The 24,006-nt window shown below is 44.5% G+C and overlaps 3 protein-coding genes and 1 long non-coding RNA gene across 4 annotated transcripts; 3 read left to right on the top strand and 1 right to left on the bottom strand.

Annotated features, from left to right (window-relative positions):
* Nucleotides 1-566: 566 nt before the first annotated feature.
* On the bottom strand, nt 567-1,249 carry LOC134190942 (uncharacterized). The gene is made up of 3 exons (XM_062659492.1): nt 1,030-1,249; nt 841-936; nt 567-761 (listed from the first exon to the last, which is right to left on the bottom strand). Exons 1-3 carry the CDS (start codon nt 1,237-1,239, stop codon nt 567-569), a joined length of 501 nt encoding a protein of 166 aa, XP_062515476.1. The 5' UTR covers nt 1,240-1,249.
* Nucleotides 1,250-8,931: 7,682 nt separating this feature from the next.
* On the top strand, nt 8,932-9,350 carry LOC134191649 (uncharacterized). Its single transcript, XM_062660269.1, has one exon. It carries the CDS (start codon nt 8,947-8,949, stop codon nt 9,283-9,285), a length of 339 nt encoding a protein of 112 aa, XP_062516253.1. The 5' UTR covers nt 8,932-8,946; the 3' UTR covers nt 9,286-9,350.
* A 9,773-nt stretch (nt 9,351-19,123) lies between these two features.
* LOC134191090 (uncharacterized protein K02A2.6-like) lies at nt 19,124-21,019 on the top strand. The gene has a single exon (XM_062659654.1). The coding sequence runs from the start codon at nt 19,162-19,164 to the stop codon at nt 20,896-20,898; it is 1,737 nt and encodes a 578-aa protein (XP_062515638.1). The 5' UTR covers nt 19,124-19,161; the 3' UTR covers nt 20,899-21,019.
* A 159-nt stretch (nt 21,020-21,178) lies between these two features.
* On the top strand, nt 21,179-23,653 carry LOC134191635 (uncharacterized). The gene is made up of 5 exons (XR_009971820.1): nt 21,179-21,369; nt 23,113-23,206; nt 23,279-23,361; nt 23,426-23,451; nt 23,528-23,653. It is a non-coding gene; the product is annotated as an uncharacterized LOC134191635 (long non-coding RNA).
* Nucleotides 23,654-24,006: the final 353 nt, after the last annotated feature.

Below are 24,006 nucleotides of genomic sequence, written 5' to 3'. Positions count from 1 at the left end.
TGCCTTCCCCAACTTTTGGAGGTCATTTGATCTTTATTTAGCACATACAGGTAGTGACACTCGTATGGCTCACGTGGAGTGTTCCCCCCAGACTCACGTGAGCCTGGCAGCAGAGAGTGTCATACGGGAACCGGACACTGCAGGCTCACGTGAGTCTGGGACCATCGCTAGGGTGCTAGCATAACCGGCAGTGTCAGATCATAGATTGTCAGCGATACCATTTGGTAGGATTGCAACTACGACAAACTGTAAATAGCGACAGAGAATACGGAGAAATACAGATTCGCCGTGCAAACACTCTCGTTCGTATCTAGACGACAACTCTCTCTACTTTGAATTCCTAGTGTTGTCGGGACAATTGTACCAAACGACGTATCAAGTATCGTTTAGAGTTAGAGTTGTACATTTACACGAGCGAACGAGCAAGAGCTTGTGCGTCGCGTTCGCATTCAAATGGCGCTATGACATAAATGACAAATTTCAACTAAGAGAAAAACATGCACGTAATATCCACGTGCATTCCTCCCCAAACACGCTACTGTCTGCGTTTTGTTCCGTTTTGCAATTTATTCTTGAAATTCGTTCTGATCTTGCATGCTTTCAAAGCAGAAATGGTGCAGTTGAGGATGAGGACCAATCAAAACATTCTCAACATCTCGAATGTTGTAGTGACTGTGTACATGTCTTTGCTGATTTTGCACGACAGTCGCATCTGCGATGTTGACGATGACATCTCCTCTAGCTGACTCATGCGTGTGTGTCTACAATGATCAAACAGGCGTGTTCAACTAACCGGTACCAAGAATACTGAATGTACATGCTCTTAGGTCTAGAATATACCTGAGTGATGAGACGGTTGGCAAGAAAACAATCGCGTCCAGTCGCTGTCAAGTCGTCTAATTGTCTGTCATTCTTTTCTTCAATATATTGGACGAGCTACAAGATTATTTACGAAACAGTGCAGGGTAGTTTATCGTGCATGCAAACAATACAAAATTGATTTAATTAAATAGGTTTCTGTCATCTTACTGCAACTTGGAAAACGTGATTGCAAAGTGCACGGTGACAACGACGAAACGTTGAACATAGCAAAGCAAAGTGGGATTTCAAATACCAGAGAAAAAGAAGTAGAATCGCTGTTTCGAAAAGAGTCAATAGGAATGCTTGAGAGGATCGAACCAAATAGACGATAGAAACAGTAAGAAAAGCTGAGAAGATGAAACGCTTCGGTATATTCATCACATTAATTATTGTTCGTTTCTAGAAAAAGCGTGTAGATGTAACGTTAGAAAATTGCTAAAATTGTCCAATTTAATTAATTAAAGAAATTATGTTTTAAGTTAAGTAGTACACACTAAAGTAACGACATGCATGAATGCGACAACGTAGAGACATGCATGCGTGAACATTTACGTACTTTTAATTTAATTTGAATTTAATTCAACTCTAAAGATCTCATGCATGTTGTTTAGCTACAGCTAGGTCAACAAAGCAGTCATGTATTAGTATCAAAACATGTCTGTTGTAGTAGAATGTGTGCAGGGCGGCCAGCAAGACCTCCGAAATATACCTCTTTAGCCACATAGAGTCGATGCTGTAGGCGATGAGAGGGCACTCTCAGAGTCTACCTAGAACGTCGTATATAGCTATGGGCCGTCCCACGCAAGTTTGTAGGTAGCTAATGACTCACTCTGTCCTCTCGATATGTCCTTTTTCGCGGTCGTGCCCCAGCTGTCCCTAGTCTCAGACCCGCAGGTCTGGCTACACGAGACTAACACTAGACCAAAATGGATCGCGATCCGATCGGGATAGCGAGCGTCCACACTGCACTTTGAAAACGCTATGTAGCTCTGCCTCATTTTCGATATCACGTGACTGATGACCGATGTGTACGTGTGGCTTCTTTGCTTGTGGAAAGCGCTGATACATCGACATAAGGTGAGCGAGAACAAAGACGAGTGAGGAGTGCACGTGTTAACGTAACGTACGTGAAGGTAACGCCCACTATTTCTAATTGGATTCAACCGATCGCGATCGCTACCTCGCGATGTGGATCGACCGATCGCGATCCAGTAGCAAGTGTGGACAGCGTTGCGGTTGGATCGCGATCCAGTTGCCAGTGTGGACAGGCCTTCTGTTCTCGCTCACCTTACGTCGCTGCTAGTCTCGCGCAGTCAGCCCCTCCCCCCTTTTGACTTCCATTGGCTAGTCTCCCCGCCAACAGAAGTCAAAACGGGGAGAGGTCCCCGCCAACGGAAGTCAAAAGGGGAGGGGCTGGCTGCGCGAGACTACGTCGCTGCATCAATGCTTTCCACAAGCAAAGCCACGCGTACACATCGGTTTCATCAGTCACGTGATATCGAAAATAAGGTGAAGGTATCGTTTTCAAAGTGCAGTGTGGGCGCTCGCTATCCCGATCGGATCGCGATCCATTCTGGTCTAGTGTGGACTGGCCCTAGGCTGTCCAGTGTGTTTCTCTGCGCGCAGGCCAACAATGTGACGTTGTACCACGTACTACGTGTAAAATATCGGGTTACACAATTGATGGCATGGTTTTGTTGGGGGACACAAATTGGTGCGAGAGTCTTGTTGGGGGATTCCCCAAGTCCTCAGGATGACGATACTGTGGAGGCGGGTCTGCATTAATTAGGCATACCGTAATCATTGTCGAGAAAGTATGTATGGCAAGCAATTTCTTGGTTTTCCTGTCTCATTTCTGTCTGTCTGTCTGTGTGTCTCTTCTAAATATATGCATGTCCAGAAAAATTGCAACGATAAATCTCATGCAGTCAACACAACTGACCTAGTCACCCGCAGCCGGCCCGAGATTGTCGTCCTGATGCAGAATTCACGTTCCACACGTCTAAACAGACATTTGGTAATACTGCAAATGTGACTAAAAGATAGACGATAAACAATTAGGCGGTGCTCACCTCCGCCGGCTCCAAATATCCAACAATTCACGTCGTTGCGCCTGCTCAACTTAGTTTGCGCCTGTTGCGCATGCTCGGTCACGTGGAATTGCGCAATCGCCAACATACCATCACTTCCTGTGAAACGTTTTCCATTCTTTCTTCTATGTCTGAATGACAATAAGCGAACAACGTGCAAAAAAGTAAGTGCAGACGTTCATACCATAACTCTATAGATTGTAAGTCTCATAGTACGTTTCTAAATGAGTCACACTTGCATGATAACTAGAGAGGTCGTTTTCACTGTTATCTCACATCTCCGGGTTTTTGCAGATACAACAATGATCGCAAACAAGACTCATGGGAGACACCACAGCCACCGTCGCTCGGCTTTCGTGTACGCCTCGTAGAAATAACGGTACAGATTCAAGTCTTTCGACACGTAACTTGGCTCCTAGCTGCCTGAAAATGTAATAAGCTGAGACTGAAATCGTCTACAAGGGTGCTTCCACCTTGTTTCTCGATGCAAAAGGTGCAGTTACTTTATCCAAACGCAGGGTAACGGCCAACCGATGAGAAAACAAGAAGAACGGAGATCATGCATGAGACATCGTCGTCGACATGCACGAACCTCTCTGCTGGAGAACAACAGTATGAAACACGTCATACAGCCGACGATTGCGACCACAGACACATGCTGCCACTCACGTCTGCAAGCCATATGAAGGAATTGACGGCGAGGACAGGCTAGCGTACACATGTACACAAGACTAGATGGTCTCCTGGAGAACTTAATTTGCAAGGATCTTTGTACGAACGACGACCTAATCAACGTCAGAGACAGGGAACGCGGACAAATAAGTTATGGTGACACGAGAACGGAAGCATGGTCATTCTATACTAAAATAGCACTAAACTATGACAAGATGGCCTAGGTCACGTGCCTAGAGAAATTATTCTTAGCAACTTGAGGTGTAAGTAAAATCATATCTATGGTAAAATAAACTTTGCCACAAAAACTTGCTAATGGTGTACCAATACTGGTTCCTTGAATTTGAATGGTACACGTGTAGTAGTTCTTTAACTCATCACTCTCTCTCATGCCCTTTCCTTACTCCATACACTACATAAGACGTATACAGAAACAGTTAACGAGTATACAAGTGTTGTCAGTCTAGTCTATGGATATGGCACATCACATCCTTTCCGTACGAGAGCTTCGCAGGTTATGTGCCCCCAGGTTCAATTGAGAGGAGGTCAGTACAAATGTCTAGACCACAAAAACAGGATTCTCCAGTTGTACAAGATAGATGTTGGAGCAGATAATGTTTCTGTGCATCCTACCAATTTCTGTGTCCGCTGCCATCTAGTGATGCATTGATTTACAAAGAGGCAAGGAGCCTCTATTATTGTACCTCTCTGCAGAGAGCGGATAGTACACTCAGAAAACTGCAACATCTGCTCCAGTTGTCAGCAACAGAAGAAAGAAGGAAGACCACCCAAACATTGAAAAAGAATCAGCTTGTTCTCACAGGTCAGTCAGCAATCAAATTGACTGATCTAATCCAACAAATAGAAACAGTAGCACCAGAAGCCGTATATGTTCAGAAGACTCTCATTTCATCCAATTTGAGACAGTTCTGTACCTGTTTGACTTGTTCAAGTGCACCCTGTGTGAAAAGTTGTCAACGTCCCAGTTGAACTCCAATGCAACCATTTAATGTGCAAGAAGTGTGCCATTCAACATTTGCATCAGTCTCCCTTGTATGACTGTTCCCAGTGCCAGCAGCTATAAGAAGCACATCGAGAGCCCACCAATAGCATCACTACAGTACAGATGGTCATGCCACAGATCACACGGCATCGGCCAATAGTCAAAAAGCGAAAGGCAGAAACTACAATTGGCATCTTTGATAGCGGTAGAGGTCTGTAGAAATGCGCTGTGAGTAAGAATAAAAACAAACAAACAAACAAACCTGACTCCGCCATCTTTGGGTCTCGATTCTTCCATTAGGGCGAGGCGTACATCGGTAGGATCTCCCACGAACTGAATTCTAGTAAGCACAAATAACTGGATTACAGCAATAGTTCTCGCAAAACCCGGAGAACCCGGCAAAACAGGAGGACGAGAAATGTGTCGTTGCACATGCTACAAAGGCCTTCGAAATTTCCAGAGATCTTCTTCAGATAGCGACACTACCCGATTGTGTGGTCATACCCTAAAAAACAGCCTACGCTTTCTGCAGTCTCTGTGTGCAAACGCCGATTCACGTCACTCGAGCAAAACCCGGTCATTTTTAACTGAGCATGCGCAACAACTAAGTTGTGTACGGCCGTGTTAAGGATGGCGGGATTGGGCGTGTCCTTGTAAAATTTAGCCAAGGCGTGGCGAGCCGCCACGTCTTGAGATGCCTTCGGAGAACACTGGTGTATGGTTGCAACTGTCTTTGGTTGTCTGTGTAGCAGCTTGTGTTGTCAAGTATAGCGGTCAGATAGAGACCAGGCACGTATACGTACTTATTGGGGTTTGAGGGTGGGAGTGAGAACGAACCGACCCACTTTAGTCAGAGGTCCGCTTGTACAGCACCTTTGCATGTGTGAGACCAATCACAGTCAAGGGCGGATCCAGAGGTGCTTAGGCACAAACTTGTACTGTAGTCGATAGTTTCAATGTGTAATATAAATTGTAATTTATAGACACTCCATGGTTCGTTATTAGAGCTTTAGCTGCAGTGTCTCGTTGTATTAGACAACAATTACATTACTCGTATACCCAACTACCTAGATTTTGTCGTAGTCATCACTGTCTACGCTTAAATCTTTTAAGTTATCTTGCAGTAGAATGTCTAACAGCATCAATTTTCAAAGCTTTTGTTTTGCAATGTAATTTCTACTGTCAGAGGGAACATGCCCCCAGTTGCAATGTTGAGATGCAGTCCAAGACTCTTTGGCATGTAGAAGACTGCTCTCTTATCATTGGACCACATCCTCTTAGCGCACACTAGGCTAGACTACCTTTGAAATGCTTCTTACGGGCCTGCGGTCTCAGCATGTGATTAGAGTAGCGTTCCATTCGAGCATGTTGTTGTACGATTTCAATGGTGTCCTAGAATGTCATTGTATTGGATCATGTTGAGCATGTTTGGTTTGAAGAGATGCAGTAGGCTGGGTTACTCGTACTACGTACACACAGTGTGTTTGCCAGGTGTTTTACCAGTAGGAACGGGCCAGTGAGAGGTCGGTTTCGATTCAGTTACTGACTGAAGGTTGACAGAGAAAGACTCTAAATTTGTTGAGTTTTTAGTTTAGCATTCAGTTTCTACATTAGCGATTATTGAGAGAGTTGCCATACTGACTGACTACAAATTGTTGTAACAAGCAGAGCATTCGGATTACAGTTGGATTTTGTGTGCGTATTGCTGTTCACTATTATTGTACAGTACAACATAGTCTGAACGATCTTGATCGATTGAGAGTACAAATGTGTGGTCAACTGACAAGACGAACAGTATAGATGATGCATTTTTGTGTCTCGTTTTGTATTTTGATTTCATTGTTTGTTGTTGTTGTGTTTTGTTTGTTATATATTGGTATGTGTGTACAGGACACGATACGGCAGTTGTCTGCTGAGAACGCTGGTTTGCAGAACATGCTCTTGACTCTTCATCATCAGACACAGAACGAGAGCAGCATCGTATCAGAAATATCAGACAGTTCGTCTGGCAGTAATGTTGACATACAAAATCACAAGACGAATAATGATGTCGACCGTGTGTTTGATGCATCTAGTCAGGAGGTCGAGGTGATGATTACGGGACTTGAAATTGTATGGATAAGTGAGAGAATTGGTGGTTTTAGGTTGATGCTGTTGCTGTATTGACAGCTCGAACGCATGAACTTGAGGTAGAATGTAACCAAATGGCTCAGGAGCTTGAGAAACAGAGAGAAGCGTTCAAACAGCACTTGAGCGCTTTGAGAGAAAGAGGAAATTTTGTGAACACAAGTAACAGTCTTGATGGGATGGTTAATGGAGAAGTAGACGTAAAGTCTGGTGATAATATGAATGTGAATGACACTGTTTTGAGGCTTGAATACGATCAGCTGGAGTTGAACTTCAGTCAACTGCAGGTTTGTAAAGGAAATCTTTTACTGGTTTTTTTGGTTTTTCTGGTTGTCTGTCAGTTTAGGTGCCATACTGTCTTCTGACAGTTGTCTTGATGTACATGTTTTTTGCACATTTTCCTGTCTGTCTTTCTTTCTGTCAATGGTAGTATATTTTCCAACATAAACTATGGTACAATAACAAATAAAGCTAATTACGAGTCCATACAGATTTGAAGTTCTATAAGATTATAAGGACATAAAGTCCTTGTTTATGCTAGAATGCTATTTATGTCAGATGCCTTCTTTTGGAACACAGGAGCATTGCACTGCTGCAGTTTGATGGCAACTGTCTTCCTCCAGTAGTCTTTGAATTTACTTGCATTTCGTCGGCCTTTGTCACATCTTGATCTTTTTGACAAGGTGTCTAGATAGCTCTCTGCATTTTTCCCCATCTCCCATAATGTTCTAATACTAGGGGAATCACCTGTACAGACATACCTCCTGGATATGTTTCTTTTCTGTATCTTGCCTTTTTCTGTCTTCTCATCTTGATGCCGCAGCTCCATCAATTGTAGCAGATAGAGAGAATATGTCCGAACTCTACGGGTGGGCTAAGGCTATGTCCAACTCTACATTGGAGCCAGCTCCGGTGTCGAACACAGAGATGTCTGGACGGCTTTCAGATGTTGAATACCTGCCTGTTGGTTCTTTCCTGTGGTGTATTTGAAGGCTTGCCAAACACTCAGACCACACAGACATAATGGAATTGTGTGGTCTGTCTGTCTGTCTGTCTGTCTGTCTGTCTGTCTGTCTGTTTGTCAGCCTGTCTGTCTGTCTGTCTGTTTGTCTGTCTGTTTACCTTCATTGTTGCAAAGAAATTATCTGTTGGAAACGTTTATAAGTTAATTACAAGTTCTTGTTTTAACAGGATTGTTTTGTCAAAGTAGTGAAAAAAAGCAGAACTGAAGGACGAAGCACAAAGGCTAGAACTTCTTGTGATGCAGCTGGAGCTAGAAACAGACACGATAAGTGGGTTACAATACAATACAATACAATACAACATAATACAATACAATACAACACAATACAATAAAATACAATACAATACACAATACCACACCACATCACACCACACAACACCACACCACACCACACCACACCACACCACACCACACCACACCACACCACACCACACCACACCACACCACACCACACCACACCACGCCACACGATACGATACGATACGATACGATACGATACGATACAACACAATACAGTACAGTACCGTGCCGTGCCGTACCGTACCGTATCGTAACCGTACCATACAATACAATACAATACAATACAATACAATACCGTACCGTACCGTACCCTAAAATACAATACAATACCATACCATATCATACCATACCATATCATACAATACAATACAATTCAATACAATACAATACCATACCATACCATACCATACCATACCATACCATACCATACCATACCATACCATACCATACCATACCATTCAGTACAGTACATTACAGTACGGTACCGTACCGTCCCGTACCGTACCATACAATACCATTCCTTACTATACCATACCATACCATACAATACAATACAATAGCATACCATACCATACCATACCATACCATACCATACAATACAATACAATACAATACAATACATACCAATTACGTCTACCCAACATACTCTACAACCTGTACATACTGTTTAGGTGAGTACATTTCTTTGTATCATCAACAACGTGACCAGCTGAAGACAAAGTTTGAACAGAAAGACGAGCTGATAGCAGATCTTAACGCTGACAAGACACGCATCCAGGTTACATCACATCTCTCTGTACGTCAACTTTATATGTATTGACTAAACAATCATTGTTTTGTAGGCTCGAGTGAGAGAATTACAACAACTAATGATATCGCTGGTCAACGAAAAGCAAGACTCTAGGATACATGTACCTAATGGTAGTGAAGGTAACACTAGGATGTTGACACCATCACTTGTTCACGATGGAAGTGAAGCGAGCGAGAGCTCGTTAGAAGACGAGGGAAACGCGTTTGGTGAAGAGAGTGGTCACGTGACGTCGTTGTCGCCCGTTGAGTTTCGAGAACGTCAAATAGTTGACTTGTTGCAAGAGCTGGGACGCTCTTCTAGGCCGTCGGGAAATATTTATACGTATGATGCATCGGTGGGACGAGTGACGTTCTTTCCGTTTACTGGCAGTTGTGGTAAAGAAGTTCTCGTATTGTAACTTATAATGTATTGGAAAGTCTAAAATTGTTACCAAATGCATACCAAACATGTTTACCGCATGCACATTAAATTTGTTGCGTTTATTCTTGACATTTGTTCTATCCCCACACCTCGTTGTGTTTCTGTTGAGCATTAGGACCGACTGCAGCATATTGCACACCTTGGACGTAGTAGTTTTGGTTATATATATTTATGATGACAGGTAGTTCTTTCATCTTTTTCACTTCTTTCTTGTTTATCTAAATATGCATGTCAACTAACTGCTTTATTGTAAACATGATGCTCTTATGTGCATGTACCGGCGTGATTGGATCATAGTTGGTAGAAACGCCATCATGTGAAGTTGCTGTCATGTCGTTCGACTTTGTCTCAGATTGCTACACAAACAGAATACAATAAATAGTCAACGTCAAACTTAGAGTTTTGCTCTAGAGATTCGTAATCTTACTGCGAACTGAGAATCGTCGGTTTGAAACGTAGAGAGACAACGAGCAATCAAATGTGAACTTAAAAACCAGAGAAATGTTGTCGTTAGAAGAAACAAATTGAAAGTTTGAGAAGAAAGAGGCAGGTCGACGCGGGAGACAATGAGAAATGTCGCACAGTGGAATTGCACTAGTATCTTCATTGTATATATACGCTTGTTTGTTCTAGAAACATTTAGGGTTTCATCAGTGAAAAATACATTTGTGTTTGACAGCTCTGTAGATATATAGATACTGTGATGTTGGGGAAAGAAGTCTCATATTCTAGGGTCCGCCGGGGCTACTCCTCTAACTAATTCGATGCGGTGTCAAGGTGTTCCTCCAGTTAATTAATTTCGCTGAACGAGAAGCAAATCTCGCGGAAGGTTTACCGACGACATCCCTGCAGTCGACCTTCAGCTCTTTGTTCACATACTAGTTACCTATGTAGTGTATAGGAGCCTGCGCTCATGATCGTGCAACCTATTGCGCACGCGCAACTGTTGACTGTGAGTATGACGTTTGAAAAGCAAGATTATTGACTGTACGAACGAGCCCGCAGAACAACGAGGTGTAGAGATGTATTGATTAGCATCAAGAACGTAAATTGTCACGCTGTTGATGTTCAATCTAACAAATTCCTAGATAAGGTACGTGACTAGAAACATCTCCGCTAGAGAGAGTTTGACAACGAATTAGGTTTTTCTATATATACGCGAAATCTTGTCTACCTGGCAGAAATGTCAAAAGTACATGCTGTAAAAAGTTTGACGAGCATGCAAGCTCTAGTTAATTAATTAATTCCTAGAGCGGTAAACTATACATGGTTCTAGACACGGTGACAATGGTGAAAACACAATAATTCGTGTTTTCGTGTTCTTGTCCGATATCATGTCCCTCGGCTTTTCGTTGCACGTAACCGCGGGCCTACACTGTACGTACTCCTACTCAATTAGCTAATTAGATGCGGTGCCAAGGTGTTCCTGCAGTTCAAGAAGAGGCAAATCTCGCGGAAGGTCTGCCGGAGACGGCGACATCCATTCAGTCGACCTTCAGCTCTTTGTTTACATTTCACCCCTGCGCTCATGATCAGTGCAATGTATTACGCATGCACAACTGTTGAACGTGAGTATGACGTTCGAAACACAAGGTTATTGACCGTACGAACGAGCCCGCTGCACAGAACAGCAAGGTGTAGAGATGTGTATTGATTATCATCAAGAACGTAAATTGTCACGCTGCTGATGCTAACTCGATCATATTCGTAGAACAATCAGTTACGTGACCAAAAACATCTCTGTTGTATTTGGACAACGAATTAGCTTTTTCTACATTTAACCTAAGCTAGATCTAGTCTAACTGCACTATTGCTCTACAAGGTTTGACGAGCATGCAAGATCTATAGTTCTTACCGGTAAATTTTTGTTATCTAAACGTAAGACGGCGGTGCAGACACAAGCCACGCCCATTTTGGCTTCCCTGTATATCTGCCATTGTATGTATGGTTTAGCAGTCGGAGTCGGAGCGCCGGAAGCAAAAGAACAATGGTAAGGCCTAACGCGCGCTAAAGGGCGTGACTACTCAAGTGATTCGATAAACTCGTAGGTCTAAATTGTCGTGACATCTGTCATGACTGGTCAACACAGTCAAGACGTGACAAGACAAGACCTTTCAAGCATTACCTAGAGCATCAAGAATGACCTGGGCTGCTGATAAGAAGAAATATATTAATTATTTAATCAGCTATATCATTAGACCGAAAGTTTGCGGAAAACATTCTCTGGCGGAAGCACACATGTTAAAAACTGGTCCGGTCATGCCGGACCGGCTCCGGCGCCCCTGAGTCGTGCCGTGTTTATCATGCAGACCATTACTTTCACTAGCCTCGCCCCAGACGTGTGGATTGCAGCCCCGGATGCGCTGCGAGGGCGAGTGCTTTCACTCGGTCGGAGTCTAGCCTCGCCCCAGACGCAGTGTGGATTGCAGCCCCTGATGCGCTTCCATCACCACTAGAGAGTCTAGCCTCGCATACAATGGCAGATATACAGGGGTGGTGATGGAAGCGCATCCGGGGCTGCAATCCACACTGCGTCTTTGGCGAGGCTAGTCGGAGTCACGTGCCGTTCTTATCATACAGAGGATTACTTTCATTTTTAACACTCAGATCATAGATTGTCAACGATACCAATTGGTAGGATTGCAACTACGACGAACTCTAGATGCATAGCGACAGAGAATACGGAGAAATAGATAGAGGCTAGCTGTGCAAAAACTCTCGTGCGTCTCTAGTACAACAACTTTCTGTACTTCGTAACTATTGTTGTCGGGACAACAAACGTACCAAAACGGCGTACCAAGTACCAAACGACCGGAGGTAAAGTTGTACATTTACACGAGCGAACCCTCTAGCTATAGGTACGAGCAAGAGCTTGTGCGCGCGTCCGCATTCGAATGGCGCTCTGCAGTCAATCCTATCAAACTAAAAATACTAGTAGCTATAGTAAAGAATAACTGACTTATCTGAGATTTGTCCGCTAGCAGGAGGGACTGTAGGCTGAACTAGTCATGCGGTCACACTAGCTTTAGTTAAGGCTTCGCCCTGGGTGGATTGTTTGCACCAGTGCAAGGACCAATCAGCGCTTGCTTAGCTAATTAGCAATGTACTACGAATAGACGATATTGGGGGCGCAGCTACTACAGCATATGCAGTCTTGAGGGCAACACGCACCTTTCGCCGATCTCTCTGTGCATAAAGTCCACATTTCCGAGTCTGCTTCTGAACCGTAGATCATCTTGCCGTTGACTAGGCTTTGTGAGTAAGTTCACTAATTACCATTTTGTGCATCTTGCTAGAGACTTTGCCTGCGCAGAGACGCGTAGGAAGCCATTTCTTGAGTACGGCTTCTCGAGGCTAAGAGACTGCTGTTCAAGCTGAAGTCGCCTGATTCACACTCTGAACAGATACACGTGGAGTGGAAAGACAGACTACTCATTGCCTAGCGATGGAAGTTTTATCAGATGAAGATTTTGCGGTAGGGGAACCCATTCGGGGTAACCGAACGTGACGCACTGTGTGGCTGAATAGGACTACTTGTTTCCCCCATCTAGCGTTCTTGAACTGTGGAACTGTGAAACTGTGTATTTGTCGAACTAGAGTCAGCAAGAATTCGTGTAGCCTAGTCAATCCTTCATGGAAGGCGGTGAGCTCATGAGCTTAATTACAGCAGTTGATGTACCTTGACCTGGTTCTTTGTTTGCTCTATAGAGTAATAGCAAATTCCAACTCCACACTGTATCAAGCACATTTCTTGACACCAAAGCTGTGTAACACTTGATTTTATCATTTAACAGCGATTCCTTGCAACTCGGACTTTGCAGATGCAAGGTCTTATTCGAGAACTCTAGTCTTGTTTCAAGTTCCACAATTTCATTTGCTTGCTGTTCAATTATTCGACGTAAACCATCAGCTTCAGCCTCGGTGACATTTTCGACAATCAACATCTTCACTTCTGTATGATCACTAGACTGTATACATACATGTCTTGATCAACTGCACCTGCGAATGAGGTAGAACAGCCTCTGCTTTCTGATCTAGACATTACAGTTATGGAATAGCTAGTACGTGCGTGTTGTGTTACTTTAGACATAACTGTTGCTCGGACTTGTAGGCTGGCGGCTAGTGCTAACAGTACTCAAGTACTCAAGAAATGGCTTCCTACACGTCTCTACGCAGGTAAAGTCTCTCACGAGAAGCACGAAATGGTAGGTAGTAAACTTACTTACAAAGCCTAGTCAACGGCAAGATGATCTACGGTCCAGAAGTAGACCGGAAAACGTGGACTTTGTGTACAGCGAGATCGGCGAAAGGTGTTCATATGTTCTAGAAGCTCCGCCCCAAATATCAAAATGTTGATACTCGGAAATTCCCTCTTTTAGCATATTCTATAAATAGCTACACACACACGCATCTAAACAAGACGTAGAGCTACCGCTTTTTTAGAACATCTCTAAATCTCTAGCGCAACTGCGCATGCTGTGGCGGACGGTCCCACAACATTTAGCTAAACACATTTACCCTAGGCCTAGCAGAAAACAAGTGCGAGGTTTAGATGCATGGTTGACCTCGCTAGGAGTGAGCGTTCTTGTTTTTAATCGTTGCTTTTCCTCTGTATTCGACATGACATACGTTTTGAAAAGACAGACAGAAGACGAGATCGAAAGACTTCATGCAGTTAACTGACTTACCCGAGATTGGCGTGCGGCATCTAGCAGAAATCACGTCCCACACGTCTCTAGATAGACAGACGTTTGCCAACTGACAGATAAACGATAAACGATAAACAATTCTATACGTAGCGGTGCTTACTGTAGCGCTGTGAGCAGCGAGCTGTCCGACGTTGGCCTCTAGCCTACGTTCGCGTGGGTCGTCACGTTCGATACAGCAATCACGTGACTTGATACGGCATGCATAATCCAACCAGTGCACGTGTAGCCTCGTCCCCAGACTCTCTCGCGCTAGTCTTGTCCGGTGCCCGTATGACAATTCCAGGCGCGAGAGAGTCTGGGATCATCCCGCCTACTTCCTGCCATATCTCCTTTCTAAATGCTCACTAAGTGTCACCCCCAACGTCATCAACTGTCACCCCGAACGTCATCAAGTGTCCCGTAACTTCAAAATCAGATTAGCGTTAGTCTAATCCAATAAACGTATCACAGTGGATGCTATGACCATTGTTTGGTGTTTGTGGCATATCCAGCACTTGCATACAACTGAAGCATGTTGAAAAGGTAAGATTATGGAGTGTTGGTGACGGGTGTCGTGTAGGCTTGTAGTCTGAGGTCTACAAGTGGCGGAGTGATGACCTTCTACGTTGTTCACACGCGGCCAGTACCGTTTGCGCGCAGACTAGACTGTAGCAAAAAGCGCGCAATGGCAAGGGAAGGGGTTGATCTTGACATGAAACTACCGTCTACCCTTCGAGAAGTCTTGAAGCATGAAAACAAATACATCTTTTCGCGAAAGAATAGCCCTGGAAGCTTCAAGTTGACCCTCCAGACGGTAGTTTCATGTCAAGATCAACCCCTTCCCTTGCCATTGCGCGCTTTTTGCTACAGTCTAGTCTGCGCGCAAACGGTACTGGCCGCGTGTGAACAACGTAGAAGGTCATCACTCCGCCACTTGTAGATCTCAGACTACAAGCCTACACGACACCCGTCACCAACACTCCATAGACTTACCTTTTCAACATGCTTCAGTTGTATGCAAGTGCTGGATATGCCACAAACACCAAACAATGGTCATAGCATCCACTGTGATACGTTTATTGGATTAGACTAACGCTAATCTGATTTTGAAGTTACGGGACACTTGATGACGTTGGGGGTAACACTTAGTGAGCATTTAGAAAGGAGATATGGCAGGAAGTAGGCGGGATGATCCCAGACTCTCTCGCGCCTGGAATTGTCATACGGGCACCGGACAAGACTAGCGCGAGAGAGTCTGGGGACGAGGCTAGTGCACGTGCACCCTCCAACCCAGTGAGCGTGTATTGGGATTTTTTTTATAGAAATTCTCTTTAGTTAAGCAATGCGTTTGTACTACATGAATGTCCCAACTCAAGGAACTCCCAGCAGTTTACACAACGGGATCGTTTTACAAGATATGTAGCTGCCAAAGATGTCGACATTTCAAAATAAATAATTACAAATATTTCTATAATTAATTTTCTACGTATTTAGCCATTCACTCACGACGAGTTGACCGAATTCAATACGACAGGCAAAATATTAGTTGGCTGCCGAAGTACAAATTTTGTTAATTTTTTGCATTTAACGTGTTTGTAATAGATGGACTCCAGGACAAATTGCTGGAAACAGAAAGGTGGGCTGTTCTGGTAAACGACAGCCTCTGAACAACTACAAGCCCTAGCCCTTCAGCCAGTAGTTATCCCGCCTACAAGTCGCGCCCGTCTCATTATCTAATTATCTAATTGTCTAGCGCGCGCGCAAAGCAGTAGTCGCTTACCTATTATTTGCAATTGCAGCCATATCATAGCAGTAAAAATTGCAATTCATATATCATTGATAAGCGTATTAACTGCGCTTTCGGACGATATAATTTTTATAACTATTGTTACTTGTTTCGATAAGTCATTTCGACATCCAGTCAACGCTACTCTATTTGAGTCATTGCTGTCTTCACCAACGGGAAGACCTTCGTTGTGGTGCGTCGCATCGCCGTTTAGAGAGCTAACAAATATATAAAACATTAAAAAACGGTTTGCACGACAGTAAAATACCACGTTACACACAACATACGGGTACATATCCATAGCAACTGGTTACTATGGGCATAACTCAAATTCTACCCAACGGCTAGAGCCCGAACTTGCAAAACACTTACTGAAACACTTTAAGAACAAGATCTGGCGAAGAAACGAAGCGATTAGACATCCAAATGCTCTACTTAGAGTGTGGCGACGTCGCTGTCTTCACCAACGGGAATTTCATCATTCTTCTCCGTCGCGTCGTCAGTACAAACAATAAAACACATCAATGACAGCAACAGGCGTTGTTTCTGACTCAAAATCTTGGCGAAATCCCCAAAGTCACGGCTATGCGGCCAAACCGCCCAGATCAATGTGTCGGGAAAAATTGTTACCAAGCCGCATGCGCCACTAAACTATTGCCCGTATGCAAGGACACGCCCAAAGGGTGTGTCTAACTGCTAAAAATATTTTGATTGGCTAACAAAGCGCCGCAAGCTGGATATTGAACGTCAAAGTCACGTGGCCGAAAATAGGCCCATGATGTCACAGGGTGTGGCATCTTAGAAAATGCGATATCTGGAGATTGCTACAACGTACACAGCTGAATGTAGGCTCATTCGAAAGGAAATTTATTAGCGATTCATTTGAACTATAGTTTGTTGAGCGAAAGCAAGGCTCCATTTCGGGAAAACGGCCTACGTAGAGACGGGTACTAAACGGAGGCGGATGACATGTAATGTAATTAGATTCACTATCCCGTATGTGTAATCGGAAATAGATCAGAACGATTCTGACTGTCACGAAGAGCACAGCAGTAACCGTTATCTTACATGGTGTCAGGAGGAAAGAACCGACAACAGCATGGCAGAAGGACTGAAACCGCCTCAAGCATTCACAACCACACTGGAAGCAGCCAAAGAATGGCCACAGTGGCGGGACCATTTTACATTCTACATGACAGCAACAAAGAAGGACAAAGAAGACGAGAAAACGAAAGTCGCAATACTACTCACGGCAATGGGAGGGGAAGCCATCTCCGTCTACCGAACATTCACTTGGGCCGCAGACGGCGACGAGGACAAACTGGACTGCGTCATTAGAGCGTTCAACAACTACTTCAAGCCTAAAAGTAATGAAATCTACGAAAGATTCCTGTTCCTGCAGAGGAAACAACAACCGAATGAGCCCTTCGACAGCTTCTACACAGATTTGCTGCGCCTGGTGGAAACCTGCGGATATCACCAAGAGGAGAAAACGAAGATCATCCGGGACCAGATTGTAATCAATATCACCGCAGACAACGTCCGCGAGAAACTGTTGGCAGAATCTGACCTAACCCTAACCAAAGCTGTAGACATGTGCAGGTCAATGGAAGCGACAACCCGTTACATTGCCAGTATGACATCAACCGCCACAGCCTTGAAAGAATGCGTCACCGACGCGGCGGCGGTACACATGGTGAAAGCCATGAAGCAGCGCCCTTGCCACTACTGCGCGACAAACCACAAACCAAAAAACTGCCCAGCATGGGGAAAACAATGCAAATATTGCGGCATTATGAATCACACGGCGGAAGCATGCAAAAAGGCAGAAAAGGACAGACTAGCCCGACGACAAACAACAAAGGAGACGGCCAATGCGATATCGCCACAACGAGCCACACCAGACACACCAGAGAACGAGGAGAGAGACCATTTCGCTTACTGCACCGGTACCACGACACAAACCAGTAAAACAAAGGCTAAAGTCTGGAACATAATACTGGACATAGGAGGGAGAGGTTTGAAAGCCAAAATCGACACAGGTGCAACGTGCAACATACTGCCATTCACTGCTTACCGCGTCCTCTGTGCTAGCCCTCCCACGCCAACAGAAGTTCAGCTAACAGCATACGGAGGAACAAAATTAGATGTCTGTGGGAAAACAACCATGGAGGCAACATTTCAAGGAGTCACCCGCAGGATGGAATTCATCATAGTACGAGAGAACGTGGAGACGCTCATAGGATTGCCTTCCATCACTGACTTGGGACTAATACAACAGACCCTAGCAGTGGATGCAACAGGGGACACACCCACAGCTATATCAGAGTTCAAAGATGTCTTTAAAGGACTGGGACGACTACCAGGAGAGTACAGCATCAAACTAAAGACAAATGCACAACCAGTCATCCAACCAGCCAGAAGAGTTCCATTTAGGTACAGGCAGGAACTGAAGTCACAACTGGATGAAATGGAGAAACAAGGCATCATAGCCAAAGTAACAGAGGCTACTAATTGGGTCAGTCCCATAGTCCTTGTAACAAAGCCAGGTAAAGACAAACTAAGGATATGCATTGATCCAGGAGCGTTGAACAAGGCTATACAAAGGGAGCACTATCAATTGAAAACACCCGAAGAGATATTCGGCACGTTGGCAGGCTCACAATATTTCTCAACCCTAGATGCTACATCTGGTTTTCTACAGATTGCCCTAGACAAGGAAAGTAGCTACTTGACAACAGTGGCAACTCCTTTTGGGCGCTACCGGTATTGCCGACTACCTTTCGGAATCAGCTCTGCCCCAGAAGTGTTTCACAGAATAGTGACAGAATCCTTTGCAGACATACCTGGGGTACACACCTATGTGGATGACATCCTTGTATCAGGCTGTAGCGTAGAGGAGCACGACAAACGCCTTCAGATGGTCCTCGAAAGGTGTAGGGAGCTGAACCTTAGACTCAACCGATCCAAATGCCAGTTCAGAAAGACTGAATTAAAGTATCTGGGACATGTGCTTACATCAGAAGGGATAAAACCTGACCCAGAAAAAGTCGAGGCCATTGAGCAATTCCCAAAGCCACAGTCCAAGACAGATGTTTCAAGACTCCTGGGCCTGGTTACATATTTGTCGAAATTTTGTCCTACTTTGGCTGAGACAGCCAGCCCACTGCGACAGCTAACACAGCAGGAGACTGCATGGGTGTGGGACTCCGTTCACGACCGCACCCTACAGCATGTGAAAGATCTAGTGACAAAGGCCCCAGTACTACGACTTTTTGATCCAGCATTACCAGTGAGACTAACTGTGGACGCATCACAACATGGGTTGGAAGCAGCTGTTATTCAAGAGGGGCACCCAGTAGAATACGCGTCAAGAACAATGTCCAGCATACAACAGAAATATGCACAAATAGAGAAGGAAATGCTTGCCATCCAGTTTGGACTAACAAGATTCCATCAGTATGTGTATGGACAAGATGTCATAGTGGAGACTGACCACAAGCCACTACTTGGAATACTGAAAAAGCCCCTTGCTGAAGTCAGTCCTAGGCTTCAGAGAATGCGCCTACGATGTCTCAAATACAACTACACGCTAGAGCACCATTCCGGGAAAGAAATGGTCCTGGCCGATTCTCTGAGCAGAATGCCATCTACAACACCCTATACAGACTATGATGAACTAACAGAAGAGCAAATCGACTCCGTCACAGAGCAAATCATTCCCACACCACTTGGACGTGAAAGATGTACGGAAGCGACCAGACAAGACCCTACAATGCAGGCACTCATCACTTACATACACACAGGATGGCCACCTACAAGGAGGAGTGTCCCGGGTCCAATCAAACCGTACTGGAATGTGAGACACGACCTAACAGAGAAAGACGGCATTGTCCTCAAAGGAAGCCAAGCTGTCGTCCCTGTGACAATGCGCAAAACGGTGATGAACAGTATACATGAGGGACACTATGGAATAGTGAAGTGTATAGAAAGGGCCAAGACGTCAGTGTACTGGCCGGGCTACACCAATGAAATACATGACATGGTAGCGAGTTGCAGCAAATGCCAAGAAAATCGAAGCCAGAACCCAAAGCCAGACACTAAACCTCATGATGTTCCACACTACCCCTACCAGAAAGTGGGAACAGACTTGTTTGAACTACAAGGGGAACATTACCTACTTACCATCGATTACTACAGCAAATGGGTGACCATAGATCACCTCCAGTCAACGAAAGCAGCTGATGTGATAACTATCCTAGACAAGCATTTTGCCAATTTTGGAATACCAGAAACAATATTCTCGGACAACGGGCCACAATACGCCAACGAAGAATTTCGCAAGTTCTCCAGGAAGCTGGGATTTCAACACACCACATCCAGTCCAGGCTACCCAGCCAGCAATGGCCAAGCGGAAAGAGGTGTCCAAACAGTCAAGAAAATGATGGCCAAGATGTTGGAGGAGGGCCGTACAATCAATGACGCTCTAAGAGTCCTTAGGAACACACCAATAGGAGGAGACCTGCCTACTCCTGCCATCCTGCTACAGGGGAGACACCTCCGAACCCAACTAACAATAAATACTGAGACTCTGGTTCCACATAACATGGATGCAGACAAGACCAGACAAAAACTAATCGCCCACCAATCCCAATATGCGTTCTATGGAGCCACAGGAAACACAACGAACTCACCTCTGCTTCCTGATGAAAGCGTAAGGACAATGAGAGGAAAAAAATGGGTACCAGCAAAAGTCATTGGACACCACACAGAGCCCCAATCCTACATCCTCAGACTAGCAAATGGACGGACAGTGAGAAGAACTAGAACACACATAAACAGGACAACAGAAGTGTGGGATGACAACACAATGTTCGCTAAGTACACTCCGACGGGACAACAAACAAACACCAGCCTGTCAGAAGGACAACCACCAAATCAACCTGAAGAGACAAACGTACTGCCAGACACGGAGATCAGATCTCCGAATACAGAAAGCCCTCCAAAATCTGCCAAGTCCCCAACTGCACCTGCAAGTCAACCTGCAGTCAAAACAACAAGGCTGGGGAGGATCTCAAGACCACCACGACGCCTACTGGAGGACTACACTACGTAATTAGCAACCATTGCTTGACACTGCACTTTTGAGTTGAAGTCACCCAGAGACAGATAGATGACATGTAATGTAATTAGATTCACTATCCCGTATGTGTAATCGGAAATAGATCAGAACGATTCTGACTGTCACGAAGAGCACAGCTGTAACCGTTATCTTACAGCGGAGTTAGAAGGCGGAGAAGGTAAGCACGTGATTCTACGTAACTGTCACGTAAGCAAACGTCATAAGAAGGTCGAAATAGAAGGGCTAGAATCTAAAGGAGAACTCTTACCAAAATCATCAATCGCTCAGATGAAAGCTGCCACGTCATGACACAAACCCCTAGCAACCGTTTACTGCAAACTTCTACCATAACGGAGAAATAAGCATTGAAATGTCCTGTGTGGGCGTGTTTAGTACCCGTATGTTTTTCCAGACTAAATTGCTGGTTAGCTATCAGAGAAGACCGATACCTGTGCACTTTTCAAGGTAAGGATTGTGAGACGTATGGTAGCAAGTTGTGATTTATTGATTAACTGGGACCCCAAACTTATCGTGATGTGTTTCTTTTCTATTATTTGTCTCATACACTTGTGAAACTTAGTTAGCTATGGTAGCACTCAGTTTCTTTGCTTGGCGGTACACCTGTTTTGAACAGAAAATGAGTGCGATTTCTCAGTCGTTTAGTCTCTACTTTGGAGAAGTTTGTCATGTGGATGAGACGTACGCTACACATGCGGTAAGCCTGGAGCTCTTCTAGTTAGTCAACACCCCACTCAGCACTGTTCTCATAGTTGCAGTTTTTGAAATTATGTTCTGCGGGAGTGCAGGTACTTCATTTGAGCAGATATTGCCATACTTATTGGCAAACTTAGACGATCCTGAGGTAGACTCAGACAAGCTAGAAACTCCAAGTGGAGAAGATAATAGTACATTAGAGACCGAACATGTAGAGGAATAAAATCAGAGCCAACGCCGACTTGTATTCATGTGGATCGACACTGCAATGCAATGAGTATCGTCAAGAAGTGCCTTTGTTGCCAAGAGATGGTCGCTTTGAGACACAAACTAGAGCAGGAGCAACAGCCAGACACTGGGTTGTATCACTCAGAATTCAGCCTTCTAGTCTACAGAGTTGTCTTGGAGCATGAAGTTCTTAGCACAGCCTTAGTGGCAAACAGGGATAGGTTGAGAGAACCTTTGGAAGAACCTTTGCCGAATTCGTATGATGAATTTTATGAACAAGGCTGCACATTTACTTGTTGTGTGTGTGCGTGTGTGTGTGTGCGTGTGTGTGTGTGTGTGTGTGTGTGTGTGTGTGTGTGTGTGTGTGTGTGTGTGTGTGTCTGTCTGTCTGTCTGTCTGTCTGTGTGTTTGTGTGTGTGTGTGTTTGTGTGATAGCTCAGTTGGTTAGAGAGTCATCTTATGGAGTGTTCACATCCGGGACCTTGAAGGGTTGCAAGTTCAAGCCACAGTGATGGCGAGCTATGGCATAATTTCCTTAAGCAAGAAACTAACACACATTTGCTTCTCTCAACTCAGGAGTATAAATGAGTACCTGGTCATTGACTGGGGTCCTAAGCGGCCATCGGCTGTGACGTGACATCAGCCACTGGGGTCCTGGTGAGACTTCGTGTGCTCACACCACAGTTGGCTTCACAGTCGGTGCTCCTGCGAGTGCCTGGCCCAGCTCCAGGAGTTTGCTAGCGCATTCCCAGAGTTCCCTGAGTAGCACACAGGGCCCAGCTTAACAGCTGGGGGTGTGACCTCTGAGAGGCAGCTCCTGACATTTAGGATTTTTAGGTGTGTGTGTGTGTGTGTGTGTGTGTGTGTGTGTGTGTGTGTGTGTGTGTGTGTATGTGTGTGTGTGTGTGTGTGTGTGTGTGTCTGTCTGTCTGTCTGTCTGTCTGTGTCTGTCTGTCTGTGTGTCTGTCTGTCTGTCTGTCTGTCTGTCTGTGTGTGTGTGTGTGTGTGTGTGTGTGTGTGTGTTTGTGTGTGTGTGTGTGTGTGTGTGTGTGTGTGTGTGTGTGTGTGTGTGTGTGTGTGTGTGTCTGTGTCTGTGTCTGTGTCTGTGTCTGTGTGTGCGTCTGTGTCTGTGTCTGTGTGTCTGTGTGTGCGTCTGTGTCTGTATCTTTTTGCACGTTCACTTGTGCATGTGTGCATGTGTACCGCTCTTGTGCACATGCATGCATGTCTGCTTACACAAAGCTCTGAAACACCTTGTACTAACAGATCACATCATTAGCTAATGACAGAGGAGCTTTAGTCACTCACTTGCAACAGCAAACAGCATTGGTAAAAGAGCTAGAACAGAAGCACGGTGATGGTAAAAACACCACCAGAACTAATCCTTCATCACTGCTAGTCACTCTTCCTTTCATATTTACGGCATCTGAAGAACACGTACCAGACGCTATTCAAAGCGAATCAGACCAACTAGCGACTGAAAAATCTAACTTGGCGATACAATTAGAAGCCAGAGTGAGTCTCAGTGCAATGACTGCTCATTGTATAGTCACTTGAAATTATGATCTTGATGGTTTAGATCAACGAGAGTGAACAACTACGAAGGTGGTGGTCATCGATGTGTGTCAATTATGTTTAGTGTGTGGGCATATGTATTTGTGTGTGTTTGTGTATCGTGTAGACTTACTGATGAACAGACTGCTGAGATCATTCAACTACAAGCAACAGCTAAACGTTTGTCAGAAGAGGCGGTTGATCGTACAGAAATGATGAACTCGATGCAAAATGATAAAGAGACAATTAGCAGGTATGGACATCATGACTCATACAATCACAGTAACATTTGCATTACAAATTGATAGACCTGGTTGCAGCGAGTTACTTTAAACGATAAATATTTCATGAGACAAATTTTTTGTAAAATCAAAACAAAATTAAATACCGAGGCAACATTTTTGTGCAAGTTTTTACAAGCTGTGCTGGAGTCCGAAGTGATGATATGATCGAGTACACTAATTTACTCTTGTACTAGCAAATACTACTTAAGTTAGTATGAGCTTCTGTTTGAGCTTCATTGAGGTTTGGAAGAAAGCCTGCCAGCAAGACGAGTATTGCACAAGCTAATCCGTTTGATCAGTGGCATTGCGTATAGCAAATGTA

This window comes from Corticium candelabrum, chromosome 15, assembly GCF_963422355.1.
Source record: "Corticium candelabrum chromosome 15, ooCorCand1.1, whole genome shotgun sequence".
Lineage (NCBI taxonomy): Eukaryota > Metazoa > Porifera > Homoscleromorpha > Homosclerophorida > Plakinidae > Corticium > Corticium candelabrum.
Note: the sequence above shows the minus strand (reverse complement) of the source record. Positions and strands in the feature narration are given on the sequence as shown.